Genomic DNA, 15958 nt, shown 5'->3' on the forward strand with positions numbered 1-15958 from the left:
CATGTTGTTGTACGGAAACGAAACACACATTGCCAAGCCGAGAAAGAGAGAGAGAGGGCAGCCTAGAGCAGCCGCCCCCGCCCTCCCTCTGCTGTGGACTTTTTAAAGATGGGGGCGGCCATGGTTTGTTACGGAGAGAATCCGCTGTAGTTGGAGCAAACGGGGGCTTCTCTCCTTCCTTTCCCTTGTTGGCTTCCAGCTGATTAGGAGAAGCAGGGAGGCCGATGCTACGACGAGGACCTGTTGCTGGGACTTCGCTGGAGGATCCATTCGCCCGGCAGGTTGTGGCGCTTCAGCTCTCCGAAAGTGTCTCTCCTGCTGGACAGCGGGGTGGCGCGCAGCCCCTCCAGCTGCTTTGGGCTGCGATTCCCTCAGTCCCGGGCTAAAATCGGCAGATGCCCTTCCTTACTTTTGGGTACTAGAGGGAGCAAGCTGGTCCTCACAGGTTGAACTTGACGTGGGCTTTAAAGGTGTGTGACAAGAGACCACATGCGCAAAGTGAATGCTCAAAAAGGCGAAGGCTCTTACATGAGTGCTTAGAGATTCCTCCCAGCGTTTCGCCTTTCTGCCACCTCGCTGGGGTTTGGGCAATGCCCGCCCAGCCACCCTCCCAAAAACAAAAGCTGCAACTTGCAGCTTATAATATGTCATACTCCATTCTATGATCTTCAGTTGCGAGCAGCTTTGATGGGGAAACCGCCCTGAGACCTCCGGGTATAGGGCGGTATATAAATTAAATAATAAAATAATAATAATAAAGGGGAGCTTACAAATACTGAGGGGGGGGGGGTAATCAGTCCATGTTATCTTACAAAGTAATATAGATGCATTAGGCTGCTATAGTAAATATATATATATAAATAGCACCTTAATTTGTTGGTTTCCAAGGTTGCACAAGCCTGCTTTTTACCCAGAGTATTTCTTTTTTGCTACACACTGGGGGGGGGGGATGTGATGCTACTGCTTGTTTGGTCTGACACAGCCACACCCATTGTCTGTCCACCACCACCACCCCCCCAAAAAAACCCTGGAACTGTAATTTCCCCCTCACATAGCTACAGGATTCTTTGTGATAAAAATGTACTTCAAAAGATAGTGTGTATGCCGAGTACTAGAACATTGGTCCAGAAGTCCACCTAGAAATCTTGTACTCATCACTACAATATTGACACACATTTAGATAATCTGCTCACATTTATGCTGGCAAGAGAAGCACTCTGCTTGTTGTATGTATGAACAAGGGGCATATACACTGAGTGGCAGGCAAGGATTTCTTAACTGTATATGAAGCAGTCCCCAACAGTTTTGGTGACAGTGCAAGCATAGCATAGTCCATTTCAGATCCAGGAGTTCACATAGTGCTGTATGTGTGTGCCAATTAATCATAGAATTGTAGAGTTGGAAGCAATCCCAAGGGACATCTAGTATTCCAGTCCCTTGCAATGGAGGAATCTCAACAATGAAAGTGTAGCAGAGGATATGAATATTGGGTATAGTGTTTGATCTTCAACACAGCAACTACTAAAAAGGCAAAAGCACACTAGCTTTTTTTAAAAAAAAATTATTGGTTCAACTTGGTATAGAGCAGCTTTGCAAGCTGTCAAACTCCAAATGACTTCACAAAAATGAACAGCAGGCTTCAGGTTTCTATCAAATTATATTCTTTACTAAGAGGAGGGTATGTGTAAAGATAAAGACCCATCCCTTATCTCTTTTTGCTGTATTCAGTAGTGCCTCATATGCAAGGAAATGTGAAGTTTGGGGCTTTACATTATAGAAAAACTAAAGAATGAGCATAAGAGGCATAATAAAAGTTAAACAGGAAGAAAAACGTTTACACAATATGAATACTAGGTGCTGCCGTTCTGCTGCCAACTTCGAGGGCTTCCCAAAAGTGCCAAGCTACAGTCAGGAGCAGAATGCTAACTATAAGGAATTCCACCCTGACCCAATGAAGGTGTTCAGTGGGGTAGGAAGAGGGGACATAGAAAAAGAGAGTTACAATAAACAAGAGTGCACAAAGGAAGGAATGTTAGAATTTACCATCAGGTGAGAGTGTTACCTGCCCCAAAATGGAAAGAAGTAGTAGTCCCAGCAAAGGAAGAATGGATACAAAAGCTTATGGAATATGCAGAAATGGTGAAACTTACTGGAAGAATAAGAAATCAAGATAACAAACTTTATAAAAGAATGGAAATGGTTTATTGAATATTTACAGATAAATTGTTAACAAATAAAAACAGTCAGGATTACTGCAATAACCTGCAGCTACGTAAGAGTATATATATTAAAAGAAGATAAATAAATGAGTAAGTTTGGATATGCAGAAGATATTAAAAATAAATTTAAGGAACCGCAGAGAGGGGGAAGTGCATATATCTGAAAAGTATAAATAGAATTTAAAAACTGGGGGTGAAAGAACTTACCATCAATGTCCATTCTCTTTGGGAAAATGGAGTGAATCTGAGTGTGGGTTGCTGTAAGCAAAGCTGTGCAAATGAGTTTCAGATGCACTGCCTGTTTGTTGGCTTTGCATAGCTCCAAAATGTCTACCCTCCTTAAGCTTTGCTTCGCAATGGGTGATAGGCATTACAGTCCACCTGCAAGGCCACAGGGTCCCTCTCCCTGCCTTAGGGAGAGGAAGCTCATTAGCTGTCAAGTAATAGGCAACACTCCCAGAACTTGAGAGCTGCAGTCCCCTTTTTGCAGCTGAGACTGCCCAGGCCCCCCCCTCCAAGTTCTCCCTGTACAAGGAAGCTCTCTTAACTCAGAAGTGCTATTGTGAGGGTAAAATTTGCAGTGATTGTACAGGTTGGAAGCAGATTCCCTCCCCCCCCCCACCTTGGGAAAGTAAGGGAGGGAAGTAGCAAACTGCCCTGTCTGAAGCTGAAGATCAAGTAAACACACAGGGTCACTGTAGAAGACTTACAGTGGGAAAGCAAGCAGCAGCGGAACCTGAAATGTATTTGAATAACCCTGCCTATGGAGAGAGTGGACATAGCTCAATTCAGGGTGTGCCTCCACTTTAAAAAGGTTAAGAAACCATATACAAAAAAATCTGCAGCTAATGTGGCATGGCGGTGCAACATGCACATACTTCAAGACAAATATGCAGATATAAGTCTCAAATTTATTTCATTTTACACCCTGGGACAATAAAATCACTTAATCCTTGGTAAAGGTAAAGATAAAGCACCCCTCACAGTTAAGTCCAGTCACAAACGACTCTGGGGTTGCAGCACTCATCTCTTTACTGGCCGAGGGAGCCGACGTTTGTCTGCAGACAGTTTTTTCGGGTCTTGGCCAGCATGGCTAAGCCGCTTCTGGCAAAACTAGAACAGCACACAGAAACGCATTTACTTTCCTGCCGGAGCGGTACCTATTTATCTACTTGCACTTTGACGTGCTTTTGAACTGCTAGGTAGGCAGGAGCTGGGACCGAGCAATGGGAGCTCACCCCATTGCGGGGATTCGAACCACCAACCTTCCAATCAGCAAGTCCTAGGCTCTGGTTTAGACCACAGCACCACCCGCATCCCTTGATACCCACCCACAAAGCAGACTGAAGTACAAGGTTCCATATGCTTACTTGCAAACCATCCAAGCGGAGCTCCAGCTGCACTAAAGCTTCCATCCCATTGGCCAGTTTTAATATTCCATTCTGACATCTGAAAAACCTTTTAGTTTATACAAAGCAATCCTTCAATTCACTTTTTACTTTTGTTACAAATCCAATTCTATGTACTTTGAGCACTTTGAATGTAGAACAGGCATCCCCAACCTGCGGCCCTCCAGATGTTTTGGCCTACAACTCCCATGATCCCTAGCTAACAGGACCAGTGGTCAGGGATAATGGGAATTGTAGTCCAAAACATCTGGAGGGCTGAAGGTTGGGGATGCCTGATGTAGACCCTTGCAAGGTAGGTTGTTTTTTTGTTTTTGTTTTGGTATAACAGTCTAGTCCAATGTGCAGCTTAAGGGCTACATGCGGCTACCAAGGCCTTTTCTGAGAGTCCTCAGCAACATTTGATGCTCCCCTCACCTGCAGCCCTTGCATACCCTTCCCAAAGCTTAATTAGTGCTTTCCCAGCTTTAGGAAGGAGGTGGGAGGGCTCTAGAACCCTGCCAGAGCCTTGCATACCCTTCCCAAAGCCATGTAGCTGTGATGTGTGTCCCAAATTTTGGCCTTGCTTCCTTGCACGCTCACACAAGGCAGTGTGTGGCCTGTGGGCTCCATGTTGAAGTACTCGTGGCCCACTTGGTATGGAAAGTTGAGCTGCCCTGATCTAGAATGTACCCCAAGGTATTAGCAATGTAATCTGCCTAATTTGCATACTGCTTCAAGAAGTGTGGTTGAAAAATAGTCTAAACAAATACTATTTGAATAGTTTGAACACTTCCCCTCTGTTGCCCAATATTAGGGCAAGAAGCCTAACCACATGTGTGTGACGCTTAACTTCAGATAGTTTGAACTCAAGAGAAGTTAAGAGTTCATCACCTGAAACAGCTGATACAATTAGTTTTAGGATGCATTAAAAGCTATAGCAACTTTGGTGATTGATGAAAACATTAAGGGTGTTTTAAGGCTCAGCTTAACTCTTTGTACCAATATTCATATATGCAGCATTGGAAAGCTATACTGGGCAGCTATACTGGCATATCCAGCTCTTGCTGTTGAAAACAGTATTCTTGCTAACATGTCAGATGCAACTAAGTGCTAATAGCAGCTCTTAATTTTAACAAGTGTTTCAGCAAAGGACTAAAGACAACTACCCCGTACTACAGAGGTCCATACATCCATGTGTGCAAAAACTAGTCAATGTACACATTGACCTGAGGAACTTACAATTAGTTAAATAGCAGCAAGAAAAAATGAGAACTGGTTTAGAGTGTTGCCCCAGATTTAGAAGTATTTCTTTCCAAGTAGCAGCACTGGTAGGTGACCCTTTTAAATTAATGGACCCAATTCAGTCAAGGGCATTCATTTCAGTGGGTCTACTCCCAAGTCTTAGATTGCATATTTTTATAAGGAAAAGTAAGAATATATGAAGCTGCCTTATACCGAGTTGGACCCTTGACTGGTCATTTAGCTTTATAAGTGTACTTTGAAAAGCAGGAGCCACATCCTTTTAGGTGGGAGTTATGAGGCCTGAGTCTGGGATCTCCTGCATGCAACGCATACACTTTACCATAGAACATGGTCCCTTATAAATAAAGGAGATCATGTGTACCCAGCAGTACAGACACTGATACTAAGGCATATTTTTTATTGAGGCACAAGGCATTGTGAATAGCCTAGACTTGAGGCAAATTTTGAGCAGTGTAGTAAGCTGATAATTACAGATCAGGGAGAAATGCAAACATACATTCACAGCATTACTATCAAGACTACGTCAAAACTGATAAAGTGCCACATTTGTGCTGACCCAACTCCATCTCAGAGCAAGACAGTTCACCATATCCCATTTCATAATTATGTGGGTGGGTTTTAAGTAGTTAATGTGAAGTGCAAAACGAGTCTTCCCAGTTTTCACCTTCCTTCACCAAATTGTTTAGAGCAGATCTATTGTAAACATTAGTGTTCAGTCTTGATACAGCACAAATCCTGAGAATGTAGAGTACTTCCAACTACTACCATAAATAGCTCCTCTGTGGAGGCGTAACCAAATCTGGTCTCCCTGAAAAAGCTGGAGGACTGCATGATTACTAGCAGTCTCATGATCTGGAGCACCATCATTGGCATATGCAGATACTAGAATCTCTTCATTTTTCATCAAGTTCACATAAAGTGGAACATTCACAGCCAACTTCAGCATATTGAAGAAGAACACATAAGTACCATTCACAGGACAACTAAACCTACCAAGATGGATATTAAAGGCTTCACCAAGATTGTGTAACAGGAGGTCAAATGTAATAGGTTGGTCTAGAGTTCCAGGAGTAAAGTTAGAAGTTCTAGTAGCCGAAAAGGCAGTTCTGGTTTGCTGTGGGAAGGCATAGATGTGCAAAGGTACAAAGGTGGTTGCTTGGCTCATCACTGGCATATCAACAGGAGTAATGCTGCGTGAGTCACCCTGCCCAGAGTCCCCACTGTCAAAAGTCTCACTGTCACGTTCTGGGCTGCTCACCTGAGAAGAATCGCTCCATCCTGCTGTTGAAGATTATGAGCAATGGTTAGTTCTGACGTAACCTTAAATTCAGTATTTCTAGCACTCGTTTGTTCAAGCTTGCATGTTTCAAGCAGTCATTAAAAAAGACCTTGTGTATTAGTGACTAGACAGATCCCAGTTAGACTTGCACCTAGTTCTTACAAGTTTTTAATCATTTTTCTTCAAAGTGAGTGTGGAGAAGGATACAATGTTAGAGAGGCGTGGGTGTGAGTTTCTCAGCTACAAACCAACTCCAGCTTCACTCAACCAACAAATATACAGCCTCTGGATTGAGTGTTGCTGCTGTAAGCCAGCTATGCTTTGGTTGCTGTGCTTTATTCATTCTCCCCACCCCATGCTTATCTGCTCCAGTATTTGTTCAGTATTTTAAAAATCTTCTCCACTAATGGCCAAGATAACCTCCAAAACGCACAGTGGTTCCCTGACTGACAGCAGTTGATGCTGTGCTCTGAAAAAAGCAGAGCTGCTTCATGGCAAACACAAGGGCCAGTCAATCAGCACTGTGCAAGTCCAGATTTCCTCTTAACTCAAACAGCTTTCCCACCTCCCCACTCTGAAAACTGAATGTGTGTGTCAGATATGTAACAAGTGCACTTCCACAGCAAGCTTAGTGTTGAAATGATTCAAGCTTCTCTTCACCCAGAAAGAGTTAAGATGAAAATGCAATAGTTCTACTATTATCTGAATCATGGCACATTGTGTCTTGTTGGATATTTACTACAGTTTGTTTAGCTTCAGTTCCAGAATTATGTTTCTCATAATGCCTTTTAATTAGGACTGGATTTCCATTACTTCAACCAGAATAGTAGTTGAGACAGCAGAACTACAGTGGTTTGGGGAGGGCATGGTGGACCTGCTGCTTTCCAAATCTTGCTGGGCTAACACCAACCATGGCAGAAGATGGCTGTGGTTTGTCTCTTTCAGTCTAAGTTTCTTAATTTCCCCTTCCAATGGTATCAATGGGAGTGCACATAATTTCCGCAGCTCTAGGGCTGGTGTAGGGAGAGAGGGCTCTGAATCCAAAACCTCCAACACACATCTCTCTCTCCATACCACCACTGTTGTCAGAGCAACAACAGCAGAAAGTTCTGCTACTCTCTGCCTGTGGAGAGAGAGGTCCATAATATACTACAGTTTTGAGATGGCTTCCCAGGGATCATAGGATTGCACTCCATTGGACCCGGTGTGACTTCTAAGCAAGCATATGACTACACTGTCAGAAATGTTTATGGTGAATAAGCAGTGGCTACATGCTCACCTTGGAAATCAAGACAAATACTTAAATATCTAGTTAACAGAAAACACATTTTGGAGGGTGCAATATTCTTACTACCAAGAAAGGACATATCTTAAAAATGTGTGTTTATTTAGTATAGAAAACCAAGTTACCAATATCAACTGAACTGTTAATCAACACTAACTGAACTGATGCATCCTCGTGTCCACAAGACTGCTTTCAGACTCTGCTTCCTTCCCATTTCTCTCAGTTTTCCTCAATTCCCTTCTTCTGAAGTATTCTCTAACATGAGTTCTACCTCGAGCTCTACCTGATGAGTAATTCTCTTCCTGTCTGTTTTCTTGCCTGTAACCTAAAATACAGAAGCTTTAAGGATTTTATAAACTCTGCACCAAGCTGCTAATATGGCTAAATTGGAGTAACTTCAGTACTTCTCCTTGATAAGCTGAAAAAACCATTAGGCTCACTTTAAATCACCCATGTATAAAGTGGGCTTACTACTGGCTCGAGACGATAGTTACAGTGAAATGGTTGCTCTGAACTGTTTATTTAAGTCAGTCTTGGATTCTCTCAAGCGGGGTTGTCAACCTGGTCCCTACCGCCCACTAGTGGGCATCTCAGGATTCTAGGTGGGCGGTAGGGGGGGTTCTAAGGCACAAGCTGAAAAGGACACACAGTGATGGGCAACTCCCCATCCACCAGAGAAGGCAGAGGGAGATTTCCCATGGTGAAAGTACCACAGTTGAGAAAACCTTTCACAATTAAAAGCCAAGTATTAAATAAAAATGTGACAAGAACAAATCCCAGCATCTCCTAGCAGGATATTTGACTGATCCTCCTTGCTTTGGCAAATGACTGAAGAGATGAGACATGATCATCTCTCCTCCAACAAGGAGAGCAGGCTAAGAACTCATCTGAAATGACAACTCTCCCCTTACCCATCAGCAATTTTTAATAGCTCTACAAATCATGTTCCTGGGCCAGAAAGAATTAGATTCCTCTTGCAAACAAAAATGGAGCACATATGTTGCGTAAGACAACTGATTCCAACCAAAAAACACATCCGATTATCCAATCACTATTGTATGCAGCCCAATGTTGTTTTATTTCAGATATTACATAATATCTAGAACAGAACTGCATTTTAAGCAATGTTTTAAATAAACTTACCTCTTGAGGTTGCCCGGCCACTACTAATACCGCCTCGCTTATAGTTCTGCTGGTAATTCAAATCCTATGAGGAAACAAATATTGGTTCCTGTTTAGTTAAGCACCTCCAGACAATATTTACAGTCATATAACATCTACTTCATGGGGAAGGGGGGGGGGGAGAAAAGAAAATTACTACACAGTGGTACCTCGGTTTTCAAACGTAATCCGTTCCAGAAGACTGTTTGAATTCTGAAACGTTCAAAAGCTAAAGCATTTACTTCAGGAAAACTCATTATGGAAGCTGTGTTGCATGTTTGACTTCCGAAAAGCATTCTAAAACCGACGCAGTTACTTTCGGGTTTTCAGCGTTCGAAAACTGAAAAGTTCGACTTCTGAGATGTTTGAAAACCAAGGTACCACTGTATCAGCACTGAAGTTTATTGCTGCTTAGTAGACATCAGAAGTAGTTAGTCCAAGATACTAAATTTCTACCAGCATCAACAGGATACATATTAAGCACCTATACTTTTAAATTAGAATGTTGGTAGAGTACATGCCATGAATGTTACTTCTTATTGGGTGTGGGAGGTGTCCAAGTGGGTTATGATTCCTCTATTGCTCAGAAGGAAGGAAATATGATCAGATTTCCCCCCTTTCTCTACTGGTGTGGTTCTGTTCCAAGGCAGAGGTGATGCCGAAACAACTTAGTAATACGAGAGCGAGAGAGCACGAGAGACAGAGTGTGCATTGAAGAACGAAGAAGACGAGGAAAAGAATAAAGCAGTGTGGCCTGGACCTACTGGTTTCCAAAGCTGAACTCTCAAGAAAAAAGGATAGCTAGAAGGTAAAAATAAATAAATTCTGAAGCATGTATGTCCAACTTGCAATGGTGTATGAAATGTGGCCTAGTTAACATGGCAAATCTGGTGCATTTATAGACAAGGCTGCCAATATGTAGTGTGTCATGGTGTTGGCAGATGTAATGACTCATAAAATACTGAAGTCCTTATCCACTAGGATTGAATTAAAGCCTTTCCCCTACTGCAGTTAGGCAGAAGGACGTAAGATACTGTTTTGTGTAAAGGCAAGTGTGTGGGAATGTTGATCTTGAGGACCCAGACATTCAGCTTCTTCCAGGTCCACTCAGACAGGTGATATGGTTTAAAGGTTGGATGAGAACCGGTTACTGTGCTCCATGGAAACACAAGCTGCCCTTAGGAATGAAGGTCTGTCCAGAATATTGCATATTGGAAAACACACTGGTGGTCATTACTGGCAACAGCACTGAGTTCCAAGATTCTCCACACTGTTGTGATGGCCATGAGAAAAAGCACACATTGACTGACCAAGGGAGCTCAAAAGGCAGTTTTTATAGTGCATTGATGCCCTTGTGGAGACTCCAAGTGAGGAAACCAGAGGCCTCAGGTATATGTTTTAGGGTGGTGCGACTGCATGGCACTTTGATGCACACCTCAACTATGCATCTCCATCCTTTGGGAGGAAAGCTCCACTCAGGAGCAATGCTCCAGGGGCACCCACTCCTGAGTAGTATTGGGAGAGGACTGCTGGATAAAGAGAATATGATCAAATCTTTCCTGCCTTCAAAGCAGTAGGAGGGGTCATAATCCACTTGGACACCTCTCATGGTCAACCCTTGCTCCAGTATCACTGCAGCTGACTGAATGTGCTTTATTAAATTGATATGAGTGTATATTCCTTTAAAGTGGAGCAAGTTGTAATACCGTTGTAGCTATACATCAGCACACTGGGAACTAAGAAACATAGCTCCATGACACACACATTAACCCAGGCATGGCCAAACTTGGCCCTCCAGCTGTTTTGGGACTACAGTTCCCATCATCCCTGACCACTGGTCCTGTTAGCTAGGGATGATGGGAGTTTTAGTCCCAAAACAGCTGGATGGCCAACTTTGGCCATGCCTGCATTAACCCAATAGACTTGAGATATATAAATGTAAGTCATGTTCTCAGAGTTAGGATGGGAAGCATGAACATATTCAGCCCTTTCTAGATGGCATTTCAATTAAAATTAGTCCCTACTAAATGATACATTACAATACTCCTCTCAATCTGATTAAGTCAAATTTGCAAAGCACCATTAACCTGACTATGTGCAAATAAGTACTTGTTCTTTATTCCCGAGTAGGATCCAGGACACCACCACCAAGCGTCATGTATACTTCTGCAAAGCCAAAAATCTTCCAAAATAATTACCCTGTGGGGATACTGCACTGAAGGATAATCTCTGCCAGGAAGATGCATTTGGCTATAAAGACCATTAGGAACAGGTGGTGATCCCCTGTAAACTTCAAAACCTGCTGAACAAAATATGAAATCATTTGCTTTTAGAACTAGAATGATTTGACAGATTGATCTCCGTATCACCCAGTAACGCACTGAAGAACTCTGGTAGTTCCCTCCTAGGGGCAGGTCAAATGCCCAATATGTTGCTGAGTACTAAGAGGTTCTGACTCTTGCAACATAACTTTGTTTTATGGGTAAAGAGCAACTAGGAAATTTATCCAGTAATTACAGTGTTGGAGAACTCTTCCTATGTTAGAAAATTAAGGAGTTTATGACCCACTTTGGCAGCCAGCATTTTCAGGCAAAGGAGCAATGCTCAGTAACTATGTATCTGACTTCAGTTTGAGCACATGCTTACAAGCAAAGTTATTTAGGGTCATTAACACTTAAATTGATATTCACCTAGTTTGCAATACCAAATAGCATCCAGGAATTACCACCAACCAAATACATGAGTGTTTCTTGTTAAGGTCAAAATCCAACTAGATATGGACAGCAAATGCTGCATTTGATCTTTTGGCTTAAGTTTCTTCCTTTTCACATGCTGCTACTATTTGGTGAAAGTCACTTAAAAAAACAAGACTAACATTGTGGTTGATATGGAGTTATATTGTTACATATGCAATAAATGATTGTTCTCAAAAAATATTTTAAAAAAAACAGCTTAAAAAACAAGCCCCTGCTTTTGCTTAAAGTAATGGATCAACTTCATAGGTATCTTATTTAGGCACTTGAAAGTTGCCCTTTGAGTGCCTGCCTTTTCAACCTTAAGCCATCAGGCAGCTTACAACAGAGCACCACAAAAGGGTTTGATGCACAGCTGCACAGGCAGATGGCTGCTCATGAAATGGGACTTCCCTCCTTCTATTTGTGCATGGTGCGCTTACCAATTTTAGCATTTGACTCCATTCTAACCTCAGGCTCTGTGCTGCAGCGACACTTTAATGAAAGGTCCCAACTGAGAGACTTCAGGGAACACGGTGTTACAGCAGAGACTGGAAAACCCTGTTGTTCAATCAACCAACTGCTGACACAGCTTTGATCCAACCCAATATGTCTTACAATTAAAAAACAACAACCATGAGCAAATAAAGTTCTAAAGTTCAGCCGTTTGAATGTTGCCCTTTACTATGAGGTTTTTTGTATTGGCCAACTTTATTTTACTTGTCCAATGTTAAGATATAGCCATTGCTAAGTATTTCCACAGAAACCATACATACCTTTATAGCCACCAGGAGAGCGATATGAATTGGTTGCTGACCTTGCACCTCGAAGGGTGCCTCTGACCGATCCACGGCTTGTGACAAAAGGTTGAGCTGGTCTAGGGAAAGTGGTCGTCTGTGCTGCATAAAAGGCAAGACTACCATTGCTTACAGGAACAGCTCCCTCAACCAGGTACTTTAAAAATAGTCTTATAATTTTCTGCCTAAAAGCAGGAGCAGTTTCCCTTATTGCTTCGCCCAATCTTTAGCAGCTAAAGACTTTCAAGATAGTTTGCAAGTCTTTACTTTGAACAGCTAGAATCATTTCCCCTATTACTGCCAGTTACAATTAACCAAACCACTTCTAGAGCTTTAACAAACTAAAGTTTTACAGATAAGTTATCCACCTGCCTCCTTGAAAATCAAATCATATTTATTGTAACAAGTAGTTAATGCAGTTATTACCAACAATAGTTTACTTCATCAAAGGCTGTCCCATCAATAATTATGGCTTATTTTTAGAATTTAAATCTATACTCCACCCCTCAAGTATAGGACAGCTTGCAGTAGAAAACATATGTAGCCAAAGTTAAAAAAAAGGAGCAACAAAAGTTGAAAGCCTAAGAAAATCTTCACCTGGCCCATGAAAATTAAGGGTGTAAGATCGCTGCTGAATCAGGCCAAAGGCCCTTTTGGTTCAACATTCTGTTCTCACAGTGGCCAACTAGATGCCTACCTATTGTCCTAGCAGGGCATGTGAATAATAGTGCTCTCTCCTGAGATTTCCGGCAACTACTCTGGTATTCAGAGGCATGCCATGACAGTGGGGGCAGGACACAACCATTGTGGCTATTGACTATTGATAGCTTTATCCTCTGTAGGGTATTGTTAAAGAAACAGTCTCTGCTAGCACAGTACAATTTTTTCACGACGTTTCAGATAAGATCATGTTTCCTTGGAGATGGACAGTTGGATACTGCTAAGTCATCACTCTTCAGTCCTTTTCTACTTCTGCTTTTATAGCCACTAGCAGAGTGCCTTGAAATCATTTGGGAAAGGGCAAATGGGAAAGGCAATAGAAGTGATATACCAACAACAAAAAGCAAGGTTAATTATAAATGGAAACCTGACTGAAGAATTTCCAATTACAAAGGGGACAAGACAGGGTTGCCCCCTTTCACCCCTGTTATTTATATTAGCTTTGGAAGTTTTGTTGCAAAATCTTAGAAAAGAGGAAAAGATAAAAGGAATTACAACTGGGGAAAATCATATAAAGTTACAGCATTTGTGGATGATTTGATAATAACACAAGACCCAAAAGAAAGTATCCCAGCAGCTCCAAAAGTAATTAAAGCATACAGAAAAGTGGTGGGCCTGAAGGAAAACTAAGATATCAACTAAAAATCTAAATACGGAGGGGGAGGGAAGAAATACAACAGCTGACAGGATTAGAGATCAAAGGCAAGGTAAAGTATCTAGGGATCCGGTTATCAACGAAAGGTATTAAACTTTATGAAGATAACTACACCAAAGTATGGAAAGAGGTTAAGGAAAATATGGAAAACTGGACAAGATTACAACTCTCTCTATGGGGCAGAATCTTGGTAGTTAACATGAACATACTTCCCAAAATGATCTTTTTATTTCAAACAATTTCGATACTAGGAGGGATGAAGTGTTTTCAGGAATGGAAAAGAGATATGGCGAGATTCATATGGAACAGGGGGAAACCAAGAATAAAATACCAACTATTAACAGATAAAAAAAGAGAGGAGGCTTTGCACTTCCCAATTTAGAAATATACCACGTAGCCGCAGGTCTTCTATGGCTCAAAGACTGGATAACATTAAGAGATTCAGATGTGTTAGATTTGGACAGATATGATAATCAATATGGGTGGCATATCAGGGGTTCCTGAATCATCTAACAAGGAAATAATTATGTAAGATCTGGATAAAATATAAAGGAATATTGGAACCAAAAATACCTCTGTGGACCTCGCTGACAGAAGCAATGGCAGTTAAGAAAAAGAACATGGAGCGGGTATGGGCCACATACTGAGTAATATTAGAAGAAAAACAGGAAGAGACGATCCAAAAAAAGTATGAAGAAATTAAGGGATATCTGACAGATTGGCTGCAATATTTCCAAGTAAATCAAAGATTAATTATTGACAGGAAAATAGGTATTGCAAAAGAAACATCAAAATTTGCAAAAGAATTAATACAAAGGAAAATATATCTCACAAGTCTATGACCTATTAGAATGGGAATTAAAGGAAGAACAGGTAAAGACTGATGGTAAGATGGGCGTAAGACAGGGGTCAGCAAACTTTTTCAGCAGGGGGCTGGTCCCCTGTCCCTCAGACCTTGTGTGGGGGCCGGACTATATTTTGGAAAAAAAAAGAATGAATTCCTATGCCCCAAAAATAACCCAGAGATGCATTTAGAAGGCAATTGGGCGGCATCCAGCCCCCAGGCCTTAGTTTGGGGACCCCTGGCGTAAGACCTAGGTTACAACACTCTTATGGAACAATGGGAAAAACTATGGCAAAACGACATTAATTTACGGCCTGTTATAATCTTAGGGAAAATACTATGAAGATGATGTACAGGTGGCATCAAACACCAGTACAACTTGCCAAAATGTATAAAAACAGGTCACCCATATGTTGGAGATGCAATAACGAAAATGGGTCTTATTTACACATGTGGTGGAACTGTGGAAATTTGAGAATTTTGGAATAATGTATATGAAGAATTTTAAAAAATTAAAACATTTTAAAAAGACCAGAAATATTTCTTTAAGTATATTGCCAACTAAAATAGGAAAATCTAAAAGACCAATGTTCATGTATGGGGTAATGGTGGCCAGAATTTTAGTGACAAGAAACTGGAAAAAATACTAAAAGACCTAATATAGCAGACTGGCAAACATTAATGGTAGAATACTTGCTGCTAGCAAAGGTGACGGGAAGAGTTAGAGGCCAAACAAAACAGAAAGTCCACAAGGAATGGAGACTATTTAAAGAATATTTGAAGAACCATGGTATAAAGAGTAATCTCCTAGCAGACCTAGATTGAGCCTTGTAGTATATAATGGTAATTGACAATTTACATAGACACACGATAAAAAATAAAAGTAGTAAGTAACTGCAGTAAAAGTGTATTTAACAGATAACGTACAATGAGAATGTTTGGAAGTCTTATTTAAAACCCCAACTACTTTTTCTTCTTTATTTTATTTTTATTTTTCTTCTCTTCTTTTTTTTAAAATAAATTGTAGTGTCATCTGCATTGTGAGGTATACAAAGTATCTTTGCTTCAGTGGCCATCATTTTCTTTTTTGTTACAAACAAAAACAGAATTGTATAAATGTTGCATAAATGTATATTTTTAAAAATAAAGATGGAATTTTAAAAAAAAAATCATTTGGGTTAAATATGCTAAGGCACCCCCATTGCTGAGGAATCAATCAAGTTGTACTCTGATGTCCCCATTACCATTCTTGCACTGAGGTTTTCCTTACCATTTGGCAAAGCATCTTGAGAAAAAGCAGTTTGTTCAACATTTTGAGTAGACTGTGGTTTACACTGGGGTGGAGTCTGTGTACTTGCTGTACAAAAATTCTGATTATATCCTGCTGGATGCAAAGAGTGCTCCCTGCGAGGTGGTAAAGGCGCATTCACTTTGAACACCTGCAACACAACACACAATTATGCAAAAAAGGGTTATTTTTACAGTGTTTCTATAGGCCACATGCATTATCAAGTCTGCCCCATCTTGTGCTGTGTAGTCTACACAGAGTAGAAATTTAAGTATTTTCCATTTACGCTGGAGTGGGGGGGGGGGGGTCCGGTGCCAGGGTCATATC

At 41.2% G+C, this 15958-nt stretch overlaps 1 protein-coding gene across 12 annotated transcripts in view; it reads right to left on the reverse strand.

Moving 5' to 3' along the window:
• Positions 1-5247: 5247 nt before the first annotated feature.
• The window catches only part of CAPRIN2 (caprin family member 2), a 32930-nt gene continuing 22219 nt past the window's right edge, over positions 5248-15958 (reverse strand). For 3 of the 12 annotated variants that reach the window (XM_033163463.1, XM_033163459.1, XM_033163460.1), the window contains 6 exons: positions 15614-15782; positions 12104-12226; positions 10794-10897; positions 8578-8641; positions 7592-7759; positions 5248-6151 (listed from right to left, as the gene is read on the reverse strand). In XM_033163463.1, coding sequence (XP_033019354.1) covers positions 5583-6151; positions 7592-7759; positions 8578-8641; positions 10794-10897; positions 12104-12226; positions 15614-15782 — 1197 coding nt within the window. In that variant the 3' untranslated portion in view covers positions 5248-5582. Of the gene's footprint in view, positions 6152-7559; positions 7760-8577; positions 8642-10793; positions 10898-12103; positions 12227-15613; positions 15783-15958 lie in introns of all 12 variants that reach the window. The other 9 variants (XM_033163469.1, XM_033163465.1, XM_033163470.1 and 6 more) reach the window with 7 other exon arrangements.

This window comes from Lacerta agilis, chromosome 10 (assembly GCF_009819535.1).
Source record: "Lacerta agilis isolate rLacAgi1 chromosome 10, rLacAgi1.pri, whole genome shotgun sequence".
NCBI classification, from domain to species: Eukaryota; Metazoa; Chordata; class Lepidosauria; order Squamata; family Lacertidae; genus Lacerta; species Lacerta agilis.